General features: G+C 45.9%; 1 protein-coding gene across 2 annotated transcripts; it reads right to left on the bottom strand.

Annotated features, from left to right (window-relative positions):
* Positions 1-351: 351 nt before the first annotated feature.
* OTX2 (orthodenticle homeobox 2) lies at positions 352-4,064 on the bottom strand. 2 transcript variants are annotated; one of them, XM_060167110.1, is made up of 3 exons: positions 3,968-4,064; positions 2,847-3,022; positions 352-972 (listed from the first exon to the last, which is right to left on the bottom strand). In XM_060167110.1, exons 1-3 carry the CDS (start codon positions 4,062-4,064, stop codon positions 352-354), a joined length of 894 nt encoding a protein of 297 aa, XP_060023093.1. The 2 variants fall into 2 exon arrangements, with proteins under 2 accessions (XP_060023093.1, XP_060023100.1); XM_060167117.1 differs by having other exon boundaries at positions 2,847-2,998.
* Between the last annotated feature and the right edge of the window lie 19,259 nt (positions 4,065-23,323).

Genomic DNA, 23,323 nt, shown 5'->3' with positions numbered 1-23,323 from the left:
AAGGCTATGTCCTTCCCTCCTTTCCCTCACAATTTAGTTTTGTTTGTTTATTTTTGGTGGTATTTGGTTGCACGTGGCTAGAATGCTTTCGATCACTTTGCAAATCAGTAAAACCAATGATCTAAAACTATGATAGGATCTTAAGTATCAGATGGTTTGTCCATTTCAGGTAGCTGGTTGGCAGGCCCCTCTAAGGCCTTTCATTTCTCCTTCTATGCCTCTCGGGACATTGATCAGAAGATGAGTCTGAGCATCATACCATCTAACTCTTTTAACCAATGCCTGGCTAAAACTGGAATGTCCAGCTCAGTATATTTAAAAATCACCCACAAAAAGAGGTTCTGCAGGTCCTCACAAAACCTGGAATTTCCACGAAGATGTCTGATCTTTATAATCCAAGCAGTCAGCATTGAAGTTAAGCTTCCAGGAGGCAGTTTGGTCCTTATAATCCAAGCAATCAGTGGTCGAGTTAAAACCCAAGCTTGAAGCTCCATATCCCTGGGTGGAAAGAGAAGCTGGGGACTGATTGAGATGGCTGGTGACTGCATTGGTACCCATGGGACTGAGTGTGGTCCCTGGTCCAGGAAGCTGGTGATGCATAGGGGTCAAATAAGATCCACAGTCCATGCCCCCAAAGTAGGAAGTTGAGCCAGCATATCCTTGACTATAACCTGAAGCCTGAGTATAGGTCATGGGATAGGACCTCTGCATGCAGGAAGAGGAGGTGGACAAGGGATCTGACAGTGGGGAGATGGAAGCTGGGCTCCAGATAGACACAGGAGCACTGCTGCTGGAAATGGCTGGGACTGAGGTGCTAGAGGGGGGAGTGAATTGGCCACTTGTTCCACTCTCTGAACTCACTTCCCGAGCAGGAGACGTCTTCTTTTTGGCAGGTCTCACTTTGTTTTGACCTCCATTCTGCTGTTGCTGCTGCTGTTGGCGGCACTTAGCTCTTCGATTCTTAAACCACACCTTGAAAGGGAAAGAAACTTCTTTAACATGGTTTCAGTGACTCCTTAAGGAAAAGAGTGGCTCCCAGATTATAAATCTGTCCTAGATGGACAGATGAGCTAAGCAGACAATCTCTCCTGCCAGTGAAACTCTCATATATGTTCCTGGAATTATAAGAAAGTTGGGGAGGCTCTATCTAAAAGCTTTTGACCCTGCTTTACTCCCAGCTCAGAACAGTAAAATTTAAGATAATCGCCCAAATCATGACTAAAAATTCTCCCCCTCACTTTCCTATCTCTCATTTCACCCCAAATACACACATACACATAAGACCCAGCTGCATTTTGGAACACTCTCACAATGGAATAGAACATATCTATTCTATGTCTTTTGGATGGGAACATACGAGAAATGAGGGAAAACGATCTGTTGTTATATGCCAGCAAGAACAGCCTAAATTCAAACAGTTTACAGTCCATCTTCCAGGTAGCAACTACTAATATGTAGGTTGGTTCCATCACTCTACTTTTTGTCTCTTCTAGAAAGACTCACAGAAGAAAGCCCCCAGGAGAAATGATCCTGTTGAGGAAGAAGGTCTGAAAGCTACTATTTGCCAAAACCTTCTTTATGGTAAGTGGAGTGACTCGTATATACTCTGCTTTGAGCTCAAAGACAGACTTCTCTCCTAGGCTCAAGTCTGAGCTTTCAGGGTAGTGCCACTTGACACACAGATTGTTTACTGTATTATGTTCATTGGCTTGTCAACTCTGCCTCTGTGTGTGACTTTGAAAATTCTCTTTACCAGCCTTCTTCATGTTCTGCAATGAAGGTGCTGTGTTTGGTGTGTGAGGGGGGGCTTGTCAGGGAAGCTACTGGCATTTTCTGGGCAAAAGTCCTTAGTTGTCCTCTTGAATGAGCTCTCCATATGGGTGTCTTAACTGTGGTAAAAATGATGCCGTGAAGGCTGAGCACAAATCTCCAACCATGCAGAGCCATTTGTTTTCTTTCAGTTAAGACTTCAGTTCAAGCCTCACAAGTGCTAAAATTTCTTCTGACTTTGAAAAAGGCTCTTTTTGATCTGCAGTTCGTGCTGATGTGTCCTAGCTGAAGGGGAGTCCCAGGTGTACATGTGGTTTAGGTGCTAAACATTCTTTCCAGAGAAATCTGTATGGGACTTGCATTCCAGAAGAGTTGGGAGTTTACTTTCCTCTCCAGCTTAAGGTCAAGTTAAGGGGGAGTAAGGGGAGGGGGGAAGGTATCATTGGGATACCATGTTGATATTTTATCTTCTGAATGGCTCAGATCTACCAAGTTCTGTTCCATCCCTAAGAAGTCAAAGAAAACACTCTTACTGTGTAATTTCTTCTTCTACCACCAAACTGACATGTGACCTTGAGCAAGTCATTTACTCTATTTCTTCATCTGTAAAAATACTGGAACTATGCAGGAGCTAAGCTTCTTTTATCCCTAAAAGTAGATGAGAATGGGAGGGGGGATTTCCAACAGGGGAAGGGAAGAACTAAAATATTATGTGACTATCCTTGAAATCTGCCAAGGCTGGGCTTCTGTCCACCAGGGGTCCAAGGGTTCTAGGACTGTGCTTTATCACTGCATCTAAATCACCAGTCTTACCTTGCCAACTGGACCGGAAGAACCTTGGTTATAGGACTGGGTGGGGGTGGAGGGACAAAAAGGGGCACGAGGAGAAATCAGACACTCAAGGGGCCCTAAGAGAAAAGTTTACTGGCTTCCGATGGAGCCGAGCGTTTAGTTTAAAACCTTCCTTTGGTCCTCTCCAAGACCTGGAACTCTCCTGGGTCCTCAACAAATACAGTGCTGGGGAGAGGGGTGACACGGTCAGGAAGGATGGCTGTGTCTACCTACATCTGCCCTACCTGCACCCTGGACTCGGGCAAGTTGATTTTCAGCGCCACCTCCTCCCGCATGAAGATATCTGGGTATCGGGTCTTCGCAAATAACGCTTCCAGCACGTCTAGCTGCGCCCGGGTGAACGTCGTCCTCTCCCGCCGCTGTTTCCGAGGGGTGGCTGCGGGACAAGAAGCCCAGGGCCCTTTAGGGTGCGGGAGCAGCTTCTCAGTCACAGGGGTCTCTGCGGGTGTCCGACTCCCGCCACGCCCACACTCAGCACTCCCCTGGTCCTCGCAGCAGCTCAACCCGGACCCTACCCGTGTCCTCCCCACCCCCTCCCGGCCTCGGCTCCTCCGGCAGACACTGCCCCTTCCAGGGAATGCCCCACTCCGCCAGACGTCGGAGATGGCTCCGGACAGAGGGTCTCTTCGAAAGCTAACCAAAAAAAAAAAAAAAAAAAATGGAGGACAGAAAACAAGAACCCTCCAAAATCAACCCCTAAACCATCAACACAAAAACCCCACTCTGTGAAGTCAAAGGATCCCTGAGGACCGGCAGCTCGAACTGATGGGGCAAATCTCGATTCTGCCCGAGATCTAGGCTTTTTATGACTCCAGGGGCCTTTGTTCCTCCATCTTTCAAATGGGGGCATATTTCATACTTCTTGTTCTAGGAGGATTTTAAAAAACAGATCTTATCGGAAAGGAAAGCACTCACACCCGGGGTAAATCACACCTCTAAGGATTAGAGGCTAAGGGCCTGGAGGTCAGAGGGGAAGCCCCAGGCTTGGCGGGGAGAATTTATGATGAGAAACCCGACTTCGCCAAGAGGGCACTTCCGAGGAATTGGACTTCGAGGTACAGGCAGGGTCCCCTCGCCCAAATGGCAAGGGCAGTAGCCTTCTCGCCCCACTCCTACGTTGTAGATCCACCTACTCCCTTTCCTCCAGCCCCTGTCCTCTCCTCGGCCGGTAAATGCCCTGTGGCTTTGAGCTGCTTCTCGGAAGGAAAACCCAGTGGAGACCTCGCCTGGAGCTGGGGCGGGGGCGACGCCACCGCCAACCCCGGTGCTCGGGGGAAAGAGTGTCACAGCCCCGCGGACCGGGCGTGGGGAAGGGCAGGGCAGCAGTGCCGCGGGGCTCACTTACCCGGGTAGCCCACCGAGGGGTGCAGCAAGTCCATGCCCGAAGTGGTCAGACTCAGCCCATTGACTGCGTAAGGCGGTTGCTTAAGATAAGACATCATGCTAAGGTTGTTTGGAGGCGCAAAGTCGGCCCAAATCCGGGGGACCCAGCCGGAAGGTCTCGCTTCTCCCGGGGTGGACAGATTCAGAGTCCTGGTGGGTGGGTTTGGAGTGGTGGAGCTAAGGCAAAGCAAACAAACAAACAGAGGTGCTGGTTTACCGCTTCGGAGGACGCAGCTCTTCCACGTTCCACCACTAACTTAAGAAGAGCCCGGGCTATGCACAGCAGAGGCTTTTAAAGGACTTGCAAAGCCTCCCCCACTACCCCGCTCCCCTCCCCAGCTTCTCAGAACTAGAGGAGATGCAGAGAGACCAGATAAACCTGTCCTCCCCACCCCCAGCCAAAACTTTAAAAAAAAAAAAAAAAAGACCCGAAGAAAGCAATACAATCTGCCTCCCGCTCCCCCCCGCCCCAACAAAACCCCACGCCTCCAAATGCACACATTGCATTCCTATCCCTACATTTGCATAGGACTCCTTGGCTGGCACTAGCTAATTGTCTCAAACAAAACTTGATTGGGGCCATTTGCAGAGACAAAGAACTCTTTGGTTAAATAAATAATGCAGATAACAAAGGCCATTGGTGAGAAACAAAGAAACAATTCAAGACATCTACCTCTCCCCAGACTGTTGCCTTTCCAAGGCAGATTTTAATTATCTTAGCTTTTTACCACTTTCAACTGCTGCGAACCTAAAATGTCAGTGCACTTAACATCTAAAATACCAACTTGCGAAACAGCAAACTTGAGAAAACTTCTCAACCACTATTATTCCACATTTGAAGTCATTTCCAGTAATCATTTTCACCTAATTAGTAGTCTGGGTAATTAGATTTCGAGGTAAGTAACAGATTTATTAGGGTTTTGGAGAACTTGATTATATGTGTCTAAAGAACTAAAGCTAAACAAACAAGTATTTAACTTTTTATCGACACCCATCAAATATTTAAACGCAGTGCAAAAAAAAAGTCTTCAAGTTTGGCACAGGGTGGGCTAGGAATTCTGAAGTAAAGTTAGAATCCCACCAATCAGATAATGACAGGCTCCCACATTTGCAAGTAGAAAGGGTGCACATTTGTAGCGCAAGCTGCTTCCATGTTGATTTTGATGTGTAGAGGCTGCTGATCCTGCAGGAGGCAAATTTTCGGGCATTTGGGTGCTCAGCAGCTACAGCAGAGTTTCCTCTGCGCCTTTCTGCACATTCTAGTTTTGAAGAAAGTAGATACACAAACCCCTAAAGTTGTGAAACTAATAGAATTTCTCCCTACCCTTCAAGAGTCCTAAAATCCTATAAGAAAAAGAGCTCAGAGAGGGAAAAGGAAGGAAGAAAAAGAAAAGTTATTTACTTTATTCTGTTGAGTATTTCTCACTCCCCCAAGCAAAGGGATCCAAAATTGATGTTTATAGACTGGCTGCTTGCAATTTTGGCTTTTATTTTCCTAAAAGGTGGCACTTCTCCTGCATGGAGCTCTACTTTGCAACTTTGACACTATGAGAGATTGCTTCAAAATGGCGGACACACGATTAGGAGAAGTTCCCTCTTACTTTTACAGAGGTCCCACTGAGTTTTAAGGACTCTGGATTTTCATATTTACATTGCTTAAGAGATCAAGACACAAAACTCCACAGATGGAACCCAGTTACTGCAACTTCTTCCTGATTTAAATTCATAGCACAAAAATCATGCTTTTCCACCCTTAGATCTAATTTAATGTAATTTTATAAATGCCCTTGTCGGAGTTTGTATTATCTCACCAGTAGAACTAATTTAGTTGCTCCTACAACAAAGACTTGATGTTTTATCTTTTCCTTTCAAGATAGTTATTTGGAGGCTGTGAAAATAATATTGCTTTAAAATACAGTCATGTATTGGTTTTAATAGCCTCTAAGCTGGAGTTCTTTCTCGTTTAATGCAAACTTACTATGTCGGAAAGTTCTGAACTACTATAGAAACAACTGAAATCATATCGGATGTGCACATGAGAAATATGGAAGTGTTCTTACATGTATAGCTCTCACCCAATTAGAAATGCCTGACACATCACACATTAAAGTAGCACATTCCAGCATAAAAAGCAGTTACAAACAGAAAACAACAGGACAGAGATCCTTCTTGGAGCTCCTTTGCTCTACCATCGAAAAATGACCAAAATTCCCGGCATAGACTGTTTTCCATTTACTACCGGATACATCTTTAAAAGAAAAAGGAACAAAACAAAACTACGACGTGTTCGCCACAGCTAGCCTAGGTATGCGCTCTCCAAAGAAGAGGCCTTAGACAATTCCATCTAACTTTCAAAGCCCTGCCAGGAAGCCTTTCTCCCTTCCTCTCTAAGCAGAGCCCAGAAGGGGAAAAAGAAATCCCTTTTCAAAAATACAAGCCTCAAAACAACTGCTCAGGAGGTGGCCCCTGGAGAACTCCTACCTAGAAGGAGCGGGCGGCGGTCTCACGGCGAGTCCGCGCAGCCGCTTGGCGCCTACACCTCCGGGCGCGAGTGACTTGGTCCGGCGTCCCTGCCCGGCAGCCCTGCAGCCTCGCAGCCCCGGCGCCCGAGGTCCTGCTCCGCTTGCCCGCCCCGGGCCGCGCTGCCTTATATCTAACGGTCAATTCGTGCAATCTGTCGCTCCCCTCCCCCCTCCTCCCTTCCCCCTTGTTTTTTTTTTTTTTCCATCTTCCAAGGAGCCCATCTACCAGTTGCTGTGTCCTCGCTCAATAATAATTACCTCGTCCGAGAATTAATTATAATAAATGTTTTCTTGATAAACTAACGAGATAATCCGAAGGGCACACGTCCCTTAATTACAGGACGCCGTGCTCAGCTCTGCTTCTCGTCCGGGCTGATTAATTTTCTGCATGATGGAAAGGAAACAAAACTACGCGGACTGGCGACCTGCCTGCGGCTCGGAAGACAACGAAAAGGAAGAGGAGAGAGAAAGAAAAAGGAGATATGCGGGCAGCGCAGAAAACAGCCGGCGCGGGCCTCCCTCCGGCGAACTCGAGTGAAAGTTTCTGGCCTCAGGGAATCAAACAACGCTGCCACTCATGAGGGAGGGAGGAAGAAACGTGCCAAAAGGGTTGGCCTTGACTATTAATTATGGCGAGGAGAAAGCCCTGGTGTTAGCTCTGAGAGCAGAGGTCTGGGTATCTACCTGCCTTTGGGGGGGAGGAGTTTCCTCTTCAACTCCTCTCTTGTGCTAATAACTTTGGTGACGGGAAGAAGTCCTGAGGAGAGCACGAAAAATCCTGACCCCCGAAGCTCTGGGATGCAGGGAGAATTTCCAGGAGTGACCAGAATTTCCAGAATTTCCAGGAGTGACCTCCCCGTCCCCGTTGCCCCAAGGGGCAACGCGGCTCGGCCTTCTGTCCCCGCACCCCATTTCGGTCTGTAAAGGAGGAAAAAGCCGACTCGGCGGGATTCTGACGGGGACTTGGGTTTCAAAAAGTGTGTCCTGAAACCAGACTGTGGCCTCAAGAGTCACTTGAACGCTTCAACACGAAGACTTCTTCGGAGTTTGAGGCGCGACTCATTGCGGAGGCTGGGTGCCTGCCGGCTGAGACCTTCTGCTGGTTCTCCCCCGGGCCGACCGAGATTGGAGGCTGGGCCTCAGCGCCCCGCTTGCCCCGGCGCGACCCGGCCCGCGCCGCTCGGGTGTCCCCGAGCCTGGGAGCAGAGCGCGCGAACGCGCAAGCAGGCCGGACCGCGGCCCCTGTCCGAGAACAACCGAGCGGCCGCCTTCCCACCGGAAGGATTCCAGTCCACGGCTCCGTGCGGCCTCGGGCGGAGCTGGGGCCACTCACCGCCACTTCTGCCCGCCCCAGGTGCGCGCCGAGGGCTGCGAGGGGCGGGCCCGGAACCGTCCCCGGCAGTCACGTTGGAAAACGACTCTTCCACGCTCGCTCGGTCTAGGACCACAACACACAACAGCCATTGGGGGGGGGGCGGATATGGCACTCCCGGGATTTCTCCCCCCTGGGTGGGGGGAAGTGGTGCTCAAAAAGAAAAAGGAGATTTGAAGGCCCTCTGGAAGAGGCCGAGAACCTTGGTGAGCTGCTCTTGGCTGGGGGAGAGGGGGCCGAAGAGAGCGAGCGGCGAGCGCCGGGGCGGAGGAGATGCCGGCGCTCCCCGCCTCCTCGGTTATCCTCTCGGGTTTCCTCTCACGTTCATTAGGGACAGGCAGGAGCTTGAGCGGCGGCCGCCGGCGGCCGCCGACCCGCCGGCAAGCCGGGCTTTGGGCGCGCGGAGGCGCCCAAATTATTATTATTATTAACAACAACATCATCATCACCATCCATCCATCCATCCATCTAGCTACATCTGCATCTTTTTGTCTCGGACTCTGAAAACGTCCTTGGGATCAATCCAAATGACCCCAACCACATGTGATGTCCAAAGCGCAAAGATAGCAGGGAGAAGCCCAGAATGGGCGTTGACATAAAACAAAACCACAAACAACACCCCTTCAAAATACCCCACATCGGACTCAGAGGGTTTCCACGACGTTTTGCGAAAGCACCGACCCCAGGAGCGCGCTCCCTCCCTTTCTCCCACTCGCCCTTATCTCCAGATCACAAATTTTTCGCAGTGATCGTTATTACACCTCAAAAATTTGCAAGGGAAAAAAAATACATCAGCCTTCAGAAGAGCTCCACGTTCTCAAAGGTGCATCAGTGGGTCTATTAGAGGCACTGGGATGATGGTAGACAGAGGGACACGTAGATATGGATATAGACAGACAGACAAGACAGACACTTACCTTAGAGCCACATGGGAGGTTGGGGGGGAAAATCAAATTATCCTTCAAAATTCCAAATAGCCAGCTATCCTAAAAGAAATCAAGAGTATTGGGTTAGAACCCTTGCAATCTTCACCCTTCCATGAAAAGTCAAACACAACAAAAAATATTTTTCTAAAGAACAGAAAATAAGGAAAGTCGCTCGAGTTCGAAATGCGCGTGGGCCCCTCTGTGATACATACAAAGTAGACGTGAGGAGGGCTTCTCTAGCGATTTTTATTTTTAATAACAGTGGAGGCTGAGTTGGAGCTGAGGTCGGTTCCGCTCTCAGGGAGATTTGCTGAGAAAGCGCCTCTCTGGCAACTTTTTGACGCAAACTCTCCAACCAATGGCAGGGAGAGAATGATTGACACATCTAAGCCAGAGGGAAAATAATAAAAACACACAACAGGGGGAGGAAAACAGGCCGCTGCTGCACGGGGGGACGAGCAGGCAACAAATCCAGGCCTCCGACATTACCAGAATGTTCTTGAAAGACACTGGGCTGTGCTTAAAATATACATTATGGGCCGGAGCATGTGAACTTATTGTATAATTAAAATGATGGACAGGGAGGCCTCTCCTTTCCTTCTCCTGTTCTTCCTTTCCTCTCTTCTCCCCCCACTCCCTCTTTTGTTTTTGCTTTTGTTTTAGGGAAGGAGAGAAAGGAAACCCATACACCTTAATATGGGAAGATAAAAATATTTAAGTCAAGGTTGGAGAAGAGTGAGCGTGGGAGATAGCTGGTTATCACATTCCACGCTAGCAGTAAGTGTGTAGAACAGACACAGAAAGCTAGTGAGACTGAAGGTTAAAAACACGACTCTGCGGTCTCAAACAGGGTCAGACCACGCTGAGGGGACCGGGAAGGGTAGAGAAAGGAGGCCTGGGAGTGAAGCGTAGGCGTGTAGGCAAGAGAGATGCAGATACCCAAGTCCAAGAACAAACTATTTTCAAAAACTCAGTGTCTCTATCATTCTTTATGTCCCTATAAACGTCTCCCGGCCCCCAAGCAAGAGACCCGGGCTCCTGGTTTTCGCGCAGGGTTTTTAGAGTTTTAAGAAGCCCAAGGCAGCCTGCAAAGAACACGAATCCCGGAATCTAACCCCAGGGCCAGTTGGGGAGACAGCAGGAGCCAGGTCAGGATTCGGGGCTGTAAGAGTGGGGTCGGCAGGATACCCGGGGAGGGAGGGTACGTGGGAGGCCCACGCTGGAAATAATCAGAGTTTCTGCGTTAAAACAAACGCCACCCCAACGCCAGCCGCGGCGGGGCCTGGAACTAACCGAGCCCGCGCGGCCCGAGCCGGGGGCTGGGAGCCCAGCGGCTGGAGAGGGTCGGCACCGGGGGACCGAGCCGGAGAGAGCGAACCCCAGCCCAACTTTTCCGCCTGGCACAGAGAGCGGGGCCCGACAGACCTGAGTCCCCAGAAAAGCCGAGACGGATTGGGCGGGGTGGGGTGCAGGCCCCAGTGGACAGGCTGAGGGTGTGTGAATGGCCGGGGGGGGTGCGCGGGAAATGGGGGGCGGAGAGCAGAAAGCAGTTCCTGCCTCACAACTCCCAAAGCCGGAAAAGAAATATAAAATCTCTTCCTCAACACCCTCCCCCCTCCAACCACGCCGCCACGGCAAGTGGGCCAAAGAAACAGCTCGCCGCTTTTAATTTGGGGACCTATGTTAATGAAGTTGGTTAATTAATTCGTCGCTTTGTTGTCGGTTCTTATACTGTATGTGTAATCAAAAGTGGCCGTCCTTGGGATTTCCAGCAATTAACGAATTACGGGAGTGCGCACGAGGCAGGCAGCGCTCGGCAGCCCGGCTGGGCTCTGTCTCCGGCTCGGCCTGAGGCTGGACACTCGGCGGCCGCGGCCAGCCTCGCAGGTGTCTCTAGAGCTCTGGGCCCCGGGTCCCCGCGAGACCTCGAGCGGCCCGGGGTCTGCCCATCTCCTCCCGGGCCCTCCGCGAGCGCTCCAATCCGAAGAGACCCGTTGGCTGTCGCGTTCCCAGGAGTCAAGACTCTCTCAGGGGGCCCGGGCTGGGGGGAGGGTGAGTACGGACCCTTTTTCTCACCCCACCCCCACTGTACTAAAATGCTTGACAACTGCCCTGAGGCCTTTAATTGGGGAGGGGGGGTAGAAATGCCCCAGGAGGTCTGGCCCGTGCGGCGTAGGTAGGGAGCTCTGGGCCAGTCACCATGCTTTCGATGAAGGAAGGGCAAATCCACCCCGATCCCATGAGCCAGAGCCTCCTTGCTACCCCAAGACAGTACAGTGTTTCCCCCCAGTTGTACCACAGTGATGTTTAAAGCATCAAAGAACGAAAGGGAAAAATGGACGTTGTGCAGCTGGCGGAGGGAAAGGGCGGGAGGGAGGGCTTGGGGGCAGTGGGGGCGGGGTGAGGTGGAGAAATATCAGAACGCGCGCTTGTGATCTCCACAAAGTGAGTGAAAAATTGTAGACCGGGAGACCTATCTGCAGTGGGGTCCGGAGTCGTGGGAAACCCTTCCAGCCTGACGTCTTCTCAGATGGCAGGGGCAGCTGAATCGCCCTGAAAATTCCCCCGTTCTGTTAGACGGGCAGATTTCGGCGCCTTGGGGGCGTGGGAGGGCTTTTCCCCTTCCAGCGGCCGGGAGCAGACAGCTCTCTCTTCTCCTTTGCCCTCTCGTCTAGTAACTTCGCAGAAATTCGGGGCCAATAAACCACGAGTTGGAAATGGACAGTGTTAAATAAACAAGGGTCTCTTTAAAATTCTCATCCACTTCAGATGTCTAAAGTAAGATTGTGATGATTTTGTCACGGTTTGGTAAATTTACCCCTTTAAGAGGCTTTCATAAATCCCAGAACACACCTTCAGCCAGATTTGAATATAGATTTAGGTTTTAAAACCCAGAAGCTGGAAACACCGCTTTATCAAAGAGAATTTCCCTTTAGCTTAGCAATGTGCTGAAGCTCTTAAAAGATTGGATCTGAGAGAGAGAGAGAGAGAGAGAGAGAGAGAGACAGAGAGAGAGAGAGACAGAGAGGAGAAAGAGAACAAGACAGAGAGAGGCATGCGGGGGGGTGGGTGGGGGTGGGAAAAGACTTTCTTTTTCTTTCTAGAGGAATTCTGCCCAGACTCTGCAGCAGTTGGTAGCAAGCAAGCTTTCTCCTGGGTGTCTCCTGGAAAAGTTGCAAAATTGCTCTTCACCTGTAAGATCATGCTCTTTATCTTCCAGTCTCTTCTTGCCAATTTGGAAATTGCAGACAGCCGGGCTCAGGTACAGTCCCCACAAACCCTACTCTAGTTCAGGACAAAAGCCACTAGCTTTGGGGTGGGGGTGGGGGTTGCTGGCTGTTGTACTGAAAACCTTAGACACCTGATGGGAGAAAAAGACTCCTTGTATGAAAAGTCTAACTCGATTTTCTGTAAGTCCTTGAACTTCCAGTACACTTACTATGTGGTCATTTTATTTTCTCTGTTCATGTTTAACATTTTTTTTCCTGTGTCCTCTGTCTTTAAATTTTTTCCTATGAATCTGACTTCTAGTAGCATGCTTTATGTTTTTAAGTAATTTTCATTAACAAGTGGATGGTTTTTAATTGCCGTGAGTACAATTATCTTGCTATAAATATGGGAGGTAAGCATTCAGAAGGTAAATTCAGAAAACCAGTACACGGGGAATCAAATTATTTGTCAGAGCTTGCATGCAGTTTCCAAAATATGGCTGATATTCATATTTCGAAATCTAGATGCACGTCTGGTGCTAGCTGGGCTTACATTCTCCACCCCACATGCCAGGCCAGTTTAAAATATTCCAAACTTTCCTCCAAGTTTATTAAGTATGGTGGTGTGGGGGAGTGGGGGAGTGGAGGAGTGGGACGAGGAAGGAGAGAGATCTCAGGATTCTTTCCGGCTAATTAAAAAAGAAGATGAAGAACAAAACCCATATTCCGTGAGAACACAGCCTCTCAGGGGGGAAGGAGCCAGTTAGACTCCCTGAACACTTACTTCAGAAATATGAAGATTAATTTCCAATCCTTTCAGTGATTCAGTGGACAGTGGGGGACCACATCTTGCCTTAGAACTGCCACGATATTTAGAAAGAAGTCATTTTTCATTAGGTTTTAAAATACGTCTTTATTAAAAACTTTGACAAGATTAACTTTAATTAATTTTTTAACAAGAGCTAAAGATCGGCGATGCTGGCAGAATTGGGGGAAAAAAGAAGGCCACAGATCACTTATGAATTAAGCTTGGGTCGCTTATTCCCTGCATTGCTGGTGCTTCAGAAAAAAGAGGGTAAGGGGGAAAGAAATGACTTCAAAGATAGGATTGTGCTGTCCTGATAAAAGAGTCGGAGGCAAATTCCAAATGCAAAAAAAAAAAAAAAAAAAAAAAAGAGGAAAAGAGGACCATGTTGTTCCGGAATGAAACGGATTAAGATTGTGTGACAAGTGCGAGATGTGGGGCTGTGAGACATTTATGAGCTGAGTGTGAGCTGGAAGCTATGCGCCTGTCCCTAAGCGTGTGAGGACCAAGGGTGTGTGCAGAGCAGGGTTAGGGTGAGGGATAGGAAGGGCATGTGTGACTGTGAGAGACGGAGAGCAATGTGAGGGGTGGAAGTGTGGGTTTGGGTGTCAGGAGAGTGTGGACGGGAATGTGGATGGACTGTTGAAGGGTGGTAGCTGTCAGTTTATGTAATTTTCATCTCTTGGTCCTGAAGTTTCCTTGAAATCAATTCTACTGCAGGCAGCAGCCTTGAGCTTACAGAGCTGATATAAAACAACCATTACAGTCCAATATCTTGCCTGTTTGCAAACTTCATTTAAAACTGGGGGAAAAAAGACCCGGGAATGGTTTTGTAAGAAAGGAAAAAAAGAAGAAAAGAAAACCACAGTGAAGCTTTAAACTAGTTTGGATAAATCTCTAATCTTTTATTTGTAACCTTTTACAAGCTTTATTTCCCGTATATGAAAAGCTTCTTTTATATGGGCACGGCAGACTTTTCCTTTGGATTTTTAATTAGAGCCCATCAATTGTAGCCATATTTAAGAATCAATATAAAGTAATCCTTCGAGATGGGATAAGGTTTTAATCGAAAATCTAATTTCCCACTCTTTGCAGATCATTTTAAGGGCTGGTTGATTTAAAAAGAGTTCAGTTTTTAAAAGACATAACACCTAAAACCTGGAAAAGATCATGTCTGCAAAATAACCAACTGATGTCGCCTTACAAAGAAAGAAAAAAAAAGCCTGGCTGTTGTTGGGAACTTTTTTCTTCTATTTAGAAGAATTTGACTTATTTTTTTTTCCCTCCAACACTATTCTGTAATGTGGCTCCTCTGAGAGTATTCACGTTGAATGGGGAAAGAAAAAAGAGGAATTGTTTGTCTAAAATAGTATTTCATATGCAAAATACAGTAACTTAAATTTTTTTTATTAACAAAGAAAACATAGATCTTGACAGATCCTTTTTACTACAGGCACCCATATTCCCAAGATTAGAAAATGAATAGCGCACACTTTTCATTTTTGTTCACGGATGCAAACTTTCCACTTTCATATCCAAGCATCAACTTTCTGACCAGTTTTTAAACTTCGACATTAGAATTTTGCGATTTTAATTTTTTACAATAATTGAAAAGTTGCTTATCACAAAGGTGTAGAATTTTAAGCAGTTCTGCTAGAGTCATTAGCTTTCAATTTTTCTCTTTTTAAAGACGAAATGTGAAAGCAAGGAAGAAAACAGATAAACAAAAACTAATTGTAAGTGCACAGCCCCAACATTTTTTGCCCCTTAATGATCAAGCTGAGGTATTTGTTCAAAGACTGCACATTATCTAAATGTGCGTAGTGCATTTTCAACAAACATCACTGCTTTAGTTTAAGATCTGCAAATTATCTCTAAACTAGAAGGGATCCCCCGAAAGTTTACAGGCATATTTTCAGTCACTGACTTGTTTTTATTGTTATATCTGTTAAGTGCACTTGAAAAAAATGAACTCATCGTATTTGCTTTTTGAAATCTGAATGAAGCGGGTTTGAACATATTTGATACTCATGCTTTCCTTTTATCTGCAGAAATTTCAATTTATTTAAAAGCCTGGAGTTTAATGCACTACATGGTCGCATACATTTTAGAGAAACTCTCTTGTATTTCTCCATAATCGTGTCTAATAAAAACCTGGGATTTTCCTTTATTTAAAAAAAATGTTAAAATATAATGCATCTTCATTAGGAAAATTGACTGCTGTGCTCACGACAGTTCTTAATTGAAAAGGCAACCTATTTTAATGGTGTGGCTGAGAAGATTACATACTTTATCCAAACACAAAGACAATTAATAATGAGAAGCAGGCTGCTGCCATTAACTCTAATGCAGTTGCATCAATGTCAGTGAAAAGTGCTCATACCTGAGATACAGGGTGCAAACTCCCCTGGCTCCCTCCTTCCCCAGTTCACCCACTTCTTAATTTGGGTTTCTTAATGTGTAAGCGCCAGGAGCGGCTGTCATCAGGCGGTTTAGTTTTGGGCAAGTGCGGCGCGGGGCCGGGCGCCCCTTCCCGCGGGTCGCGTGGTCCTGGGCAGCGCCGCCCGGCCGGAGGCGCCCCAACCGCGGGTGTCTGCGCGCAAACCTGGCGCTCTCCAGCCTGCGAGCGGAGCCGGGCGAGGGCGGCCGCGGCGCCCGAGCGCAGGAAGGTTTGGAGACCCAGGGCCACCTGGTGCATTTTGAGAAGGGACGGGGCTGCCTCGGAGACTGGATTCTGCTTTGATTCACTTACGGAAAAGTCGTGGGGGAAAAAGAATCTTCTAAAACTGAGTTTAAGGGAGGGGGGCCTCTGTGCGCAAGTGGTCATCCGGCGGGTCGACCAAGTTTGCCAAAGCGCCCCCTCTCCAACTCTGGCCAGGAGAGCAAAGCGTGCGTGTGCACGCGCTTCTCTCTCTCAGTGTGTGCGTGTGTGCTCGCGCGTGCGTATGTGTTGAACGCGGGGGATCCCAACCTTTCCTAGTTTCGAGCACGCCAGGCTGGGCAATGGGGAGGAGGCGGCGGCCACCTCTGGCTTTTCCTTTCCCCGGCGAGGGCGGCCAACTCAGGCCTCGCGCTGGCCGCCTCGAACCCGGAGCAGCTAGCTGCCAGAGCCAGCGCGCGAAGGGGAGACCCCAAAGCCTGGGCGCGGAGCGACCGGCGGCGCCTAGTGCCAGGCGTGGCCCTGCGGACGGCCGAACTTGGCGCTCCGGGGCGCGGGGACCGGAGGGCGGCCCCAGCGGTCGCCAAGCCCCGGGGACGACTACAGGTTGGGGAAGGGGTGATCTCGATTTAGGTTTTTACGAGGTGCTTCGGCGCCCGCGAGAGGCTTGACGCCTGCTGCTTGGAGTCTTACAGCCCTCGGAACCCGCTCTGCCCCGGTCTCTTCCCCAGCGCCGTCTCCCAGCCCGAAGCTCAGGCAACTGGGGGCGGGGGGTGGCGCCCCTCCATCAGTATCACTCTCTCTCTTAAGGTGGGGCAGGCGGCCGCAGGCTAACAGGCACACTCAGACCAGATCTCTTCCCTTCACCAAAGGATTAGTGGGGGCAGGGGGCCGAGCTCCTTCGGAGAATTCTGGAGGCTTCTCGCACTGGCCAGCCACACATAGCGCCGGGGAGAGATACACTGCTGGGGTCTGGGCCCTTGTGAGGTGCTTGGGAGAGCAGAGGGGAGCTGGTAGTCAGGCTTCCAAGGCTGCCCTGAGAACACTCACACACAAATTCCGAGGAGGAAGGAGCCCATCCTTCAAGGCCCAACTGGACACATGCCTTTCCCTTGAACGATAGCCTCACAGGAAAGTTCCTCCCACAAATGCACACTTCCATCTGCATACCCCACTTTCCCTCCTGTTTCCATCTATTCATCTACAGACTTCCTGCAGACTTGCCATTTTCGTGATTCTGCCCACGGGTCAGGGAGCCTCTCAAAGCTTCTGAAGACAAGCAGACATGGAGTTTCCCCTAAAACCCCAGCCTCCTCCTTTCTCTCCCTCAGGAGAGGTGGACCTCTAGAGCAGTAGTCCCCAGCCTTTTCTCCACCAGGGACCGGCTTCATGGAAGACAATTTCTCCACGGAGTGTTGGTGGGGGGGATGGCTCAGGCGGTAATGCGAGCGCTGGGGAGCGGCAGATGAAGCTTTGCTGGCTCACCCACAGCTCACTTCCTGCCGTGTGGGCGGGTTCCTAACAGGCTGCAGACCACTACCAGTCCGTGGCCTGGGGGTTGGGCACCCCTGCTCTAGAGCGTCGTAACCTTCCTTTGATGGAAGCCAGCTATCAGCCATTTGTCATGGTCTGGGAACCTTCTCCCCTCCTCCCCCACCTCAGTCTATATGATGTATCTAGAGCTTTTCCTGTTCCTTTGGACTGCCTTTTTCAGACTGCAAACGTTGAAGTACTCCAGTTACTATTTATCAGACAAGCCTTGGTTTCTACTGGTGGTGAGGCCATGTGTGTCAGCTGGGTATCAAGGGAATGACCAGGTCACAAGACCAGCAGGAAGTGGTTCTCTTCTTGGGATAGCTTGAACCTTATATGTCATACTTGCCCAATAACATAAGAGTAACAACAGACTAACTTGTATTTGTGGATCTGTTTCTTGGCATTTGACCTATGGATGCTGGAGGCATCTTTATTAGCATGTGTGTGACTTTGGATAGCAACTCAATTAATGACATTCCTAATCATTTATTGAATACCATTTAAGCTAGTTCAGCAACAGATAGTAGCTCTTAGCCTAAATGGCAGTTTTCTGGCAGCTTATTCAACTAATGGACAAGCAAAAAGTGAAAGATATAATTGCATCCAATACTTAGCTTCTGAATATGACAGAGTCACCACTTAAGAGACATACAGACCATGCTGAAAGTAGATGGTATGTTCTGAGTTACTTTTTGAAAAGCAGTTTCCTTCTGGTTGTGCTCTCTTGTATTTGATGCACAAAATAGGTCAAAGAAACACAGACAAAGCAGCCATGATTTATAGATATTGAGTATCAATAGAATCATGGCCCTTAATTTACCCTGACCTTTCCCTACTGTTTCAGTAAAACAACAGAAGTAGCAAAGGGCTGAGTGAAGCCTTTTTCTAACAAGGAGGTATTCTGTAGACACTAGGTATTCACCAAGGAATAGGTCGCCTTGAGTAAGCCTGTGTTTATGTTAAAACACTTGGAGAGAAACCAAATAATTCCATTATCATTAAGGGATATTTTTAAATGCCCTGGTAGTTGACATTGGGTAGATACAACCTCAGTCAACTACATTCCAGTAAAAGCAAAAAACATTTTGCATTAGACCATATAGTCTTAAATCCAGTTGCACATTTGGATCAGTTTGGTCTATCAACCAATTTATTCACACATGGCAGGATGGATAAACATTTTTCACGTGCAGAATTTTCCATTGAAATCTCTTATTTCTCTAAAGATGTATGATTATCAACCCAAGAAGTCTCCAGAGCATAAGTATTTTTAAAAAGTTGATTGCAACATGAACTCACGTTCATTTATTTGTTCATTCATTCAACAAACATATTCGGGGGCCTACTATGTATTATGCAGTTGTCAGAAGTTATGCCTAGAGATTCATGCTCAGGACCATAAACTAAGTTAATTCTTTTTCTCATTTAAAGCAAAAGCAAATAGTTCTAATAAGCATTTGATCTAAAACTTTACATTATCTACCCTCTTCTGGAAAATTCACCATCCCAACCCTGAGGGCAGAAGTCATCTTGATTTTTCCAGTTTCTAGAGTATAGAAGATTATTGAAGACAAAAATTAAGCATGGAGAGAGTTGTCAGTTGCTCTAAGGTGTAAGTACTTGTGTTGATCATCCACAGCAGTGGTACTAGGGAAAGCTGTAGGAGTTGTTTGCATTAACTGACAAAAGTTGATGACGCTTAATGTTCAAATTTGATTTGTTTCTAAAAAATAAAATCAAAAGGCCACTGAGTGTACATTTTATTATATGTTTAGATTATGTGCTCTCCAGGAGAAAATAATTTTTTAGATAGGAATAAACACAACCTTGAGATTTAACTGCATATTCTTTTAGCCGATATCTGAAAGATAGACTGTATGTGTGCGTGGCATCATTACATTTTTATCTTATTTGTAAGAGAATGCAGCAAAAATTGTTCAAAATGGTTATAAATACCAGTTACTTTTTCAGTCTCTTTTTCTGGACTAGACATAGTTATTATATATTTATTAGTTTGTTTTTGGCCATTTTAGCTTCAACTACTTGTGATGAGTTTTATTTCCCTGCGAATTTAGGATTTCCAAAGTAACAACTTACACTCAAATATAGTCTTTCCTATAAAGACTTTCTCCCCCTTCTTTTTAGTTTGTTCTCCATCCATAAAACAGACATTACCATGGATTTTTCCATTGGTCATTGATGGAGTTATTGAATGTGATCAAATGATAATACATTAGAACTGAGTCTCTATAGAAGAGGTCAGTGCATAAAGCCTCCCTTTTTCTGATGAACTCTAGCAGGAGGAATTAAATGCTACCTCTTATAAAGCAGTCTTACTGATCTATGTCTGTCTGGTCTCACTAGAGCCTTTGAGCCATCTCTTCACCAGGAGTTATTTTATCTTTTGGGTATGATTTGAGGGTCATGGCACCCATGCGTAGCCTGTGGTCTGTAGAGAGGCCATGTTCATTACTACCTTTGGTACAAAGTATTTAGAGGGTTGTTTTTTTTCAAATATCCGAAAAACATCCAAAAATGCATTCTTTACTTTCCAAATTTGGCCTTTTTAATTTCCTGTATAGCTAAGAGGATATGAGAGCCCCTTTGTTCTAGAGCTGCCGATTCTTGTGTTCAGGTGTTTGTTTGTTCCAGGGACTGCACTTGTGATTTTAAAGTGCCCTAAATTCTTCTAACTAAGCCCCTATAGTCTTTATACCACCTTGCCAGCTTAGATTGAAATCTTGAGAATGAAAAAAAAAGTTTCCATGAGATTAGGTAGCTATTCATATTATAAATATGACTTTATTAAATTTAACTGGCAAAGAGATCTATTACAAGTAAAGAAGGTGAAAATGCAGACCTAAAATACCCAGGACTGAAAATAGAACATTTAATTTATGATTCTCTCGGCAGGTGGGGTGTGAAATAGAATGCTACTGTTGCTGCTGCCAGAATGCTTGCCTATTTTTACACTTTCGTAAGGGATGTGGGCAATGGAAAGGGATACTTATTGAATACGACAGTGTTTATGTAGAAATTCATTAGACTTAAGGAGGGCAGTATTTGCTTTATGGATGTTCTTGGATCTCTTGATGCCAAAAAGGTATGTGAGAATGATGGTGAAACGAAAAGGAGATGAAAATCCAGACACTCCATCAGCAGCCTTACCCTGTGACAGACCCAGAGGCAACTCCAAAGCCACCAGGGCAACTGCCTGTTCAGTTTGCCAAAGAGCCAGATGCTGTTGCTTGGAAGAATCTCCTCCACAGCTTGATGTCTGGGTCCTGTGATTGCCATCCAAAGAACAGTGGTGGGGCATGCTGGGATGAATGCAGTCCCGGCATCCCACTGCAGTGTATTCTTTTTTAAAAACAGAGTCATTTTAAATTAAATAAGTTTTAAAACTCACATGTTATTTTTGAAAATTTAAAAAGGAAATTGGAGGACAACAGTACAAATCAAGGCTGCATATCTGAAAAAAAAATCCTCTTAAACTTTATTTTGCTTTTAGGTCATATTTAATTATCCCATGAGGACTGGGACATTTAGAAGAGACAAAAGACCATCCCCTATTCATAGTGATGACATAAGAATCACTACAATCTAAAAGAATGGTGATGCAGATAGTATTTATTATTTATATTATTAACTGTGATCATTTATAATTTATTTACATGAAATAAAAGTAAGATATTTAATTTTAAGATTAGTCTTTTTTTTTTTTAAGATTAGTTTTGGAACAGAATTTTGACTGTGAGTGCCAGTGAACCTGTGTTTAAGTAAAAAAAGCAGTAAGAAAAATGATAGGAAACATTTAAGGGGAAAAAAATCATGCCTGACTATCTGATGATTCACCAACATCTCTTCTTAAATATTAGCAGTATTGTCCTATGAAGCAACATCCCTCCTTTTCAAAATGTGTGTTAATGTATCTGTTGTGTTGTTGCTGAGCGAATGATAGCTGCTGCATGTTTTTGAGTCATTCAGACCACTTCAACAAATGAATGTAATTTGATTCCAATGTACAACCAAAATCTTTACTCTTTCTGTGTAATCTTTTATTTTTCTAATTATAGGAATTTTTTTCCTTGAATATTCCCAGGCTTCGTCTAATAGCCTAATAGTAACCCTGAGTGCCGGGGTAAATCTGTAATTTCTTTGATGATTGTGATCAATGTGAATCATGGCATGATTAACGTGGCCGTGGTAATAGGTAACTGTTAAAAAGATAATCAAAATATTTGGAGAGTGATAACTTACTATGGAGCAGTGGTTCTCAACCAGGGGTGATTTCTCCCCCCAGGGGACATTTGGCAATGTCTGGAGACATTTTTGGTTGCCACAACTGTTATCTAGTGGGCTGAGACCAGAAATCCTGCTAAATATCCTATAATGCAGAGGGCAGCCCCCAACAACAAAGAACTGTCTGGTCTAAAATGTCAGCAGGTGCCAAACTTGAGAAATTCTGATGTAGAAAAATAGATAACATGTATACTAATGCTGATATCTAAGATTTTTTGGTGATAACCAAAATATAAATAGCCGTGTAGTGTCACTAATGCAGATGAAAAGTAAACTCAGTTACTCAAATATTTTCAAATATCTTCAGGTTTGGGTTCATATAGACAAGGCATAATATTATTCTTACTTTCTGCAAAATTTATTTCTCATCCTCGCTTCAATTATTAGTTAAGCATATAACTAGCCATATCTCGATGAAGTCAATAGTAACTGAGTTATTATGCTCATGTTTCATGAACAGGATACTAATTCAGAAGGAAAAACTATGTTAAACAGTTTTTAGTTTTTAATCTTTATTTCTATTTCTAAAACTTCTTTCCAAAAAATGTGGAAAATACATGAAACTATAAAGAGGAAAATGAAATCCTTAATTCTACCACCTTAAGTGTTTAGTTTCTGTGAACTCAAAGTTATGCATATGGACATTAATTTCTTTTTTAATAAATATTTTTATTTTTTAATTTGTCTGCGTTGGGTCTTTGTTGCTGCTCGCAGGCTTTCTCTAGTTGTGGCGAGCGGGGGCTACTCTTCGTTGCGGTGCGCGGGCTTCTCATTGTGGTGGCTTCTCTTGTGGCGGAGCATGGGCTCTAGGCGCACGGGCTTCAGTAGCTACAGCATGCGGGCTCAGTAGTTGTGGCTTGAAGGCTCTAGAGTGCAGGCTCTGTAGTTGTGGCGCACCGGCTTAGTTGCTCCGCAGCATGTGGTATCTTCCTGGACCAGGGCTCGAACCCGTATACCCTGCATTGGCAGGCGGATTCTTAACCACTGAGCCACCAGGGAAGTCCCGCATTAATTTCTTAATACAGGAACAGATACTGTTTGACAAAATATTTCATTATGATTAAGTTTTCATGATATTAACTCCCCTGTGCAGCAGATGAAAAGTGCCATTTCTGATCATTTTCATAATTGTTCTCAATACTAGTTTTTATCCCCTTTTTTGAGTGTGAATTTATTTGGTTTTTTGTGTGTGTGTGGGTTTTTTGTATGTTTGTTTTAAGTAATGTGTTCATTTATACTAAATAGAAGGCATCTCCACATAGAAAAACTTGCTTGGACCACACTGTCATCCTGCCTTATCTGTTTTAATCTAACCTTATGTATGGTTTGTCCTGATAATTTTTTCTTAACTCAGATGTTTATTATAAGTTGTTGTTCAGTTTTGTCTCCGTTAAATCTTTGGGTGAACCTATCACCATTGGACAAGATTATGATGGTAGTTAGTTACAAATGGGCCTTTTGGGTCCTGGCAGGTAGACCCAGGCACAGAGCCCCTGTCAGGGAATGAAACCCAGAGAGAAAGGTAGGGAGGATTGCCAGGATGGTCCAGTATGGAAAAATTACAGAAGCAAAAAGGACAAATCAAAGTTAATAGAATGAAGCACAGACTTTAAATAACAAATTGAGCAACAATGAGTGTGTATTAGCATTTGGGAAGGTACACACGACTTTCTGCTTTATTTAAGCCCTTAATCTTTGGTTTCCTCCTCAGACCCACATTACCTCTTGTCAGGGAAACAGTGGAGAAAGTGGAAATGGCCCATAACCTTCAGGATTTATCTTTTCTAGGATTTTAAAACAGGGGCTAGCCCTCGAACTAACACAAGCTTTGTCTTATGCAGTTGATAATGGCTGTTTAATGGAACCCGCCTCAATATAAAACAAGAGCTTCAATGAACAGTTTCTAGAGCAGAACTTCTTTCCTTCTTAGCAAAGCAGGTCTCATTCCTGGGTGTGTAACAGGTGGCACATTCAAACAGTAACACAC

This window comes from Lagenorhynchus albirostris, chromosome 1, assembly GCF_949774975.1.
Source record: "Lagenorhynchus albirostris chromosome 1, mLagAlb1.1, whole genome shotgun sequence".
NCBI lineage: Eukaryota > Metazoa > Chordata > Mammalia > Artiodactyla > Delphinidae > Lagenorhynchus > Lagenorhynchus albirostris.
This window is presented reverse-complemented; position numbering and strand designations above follow the sequence as displayed.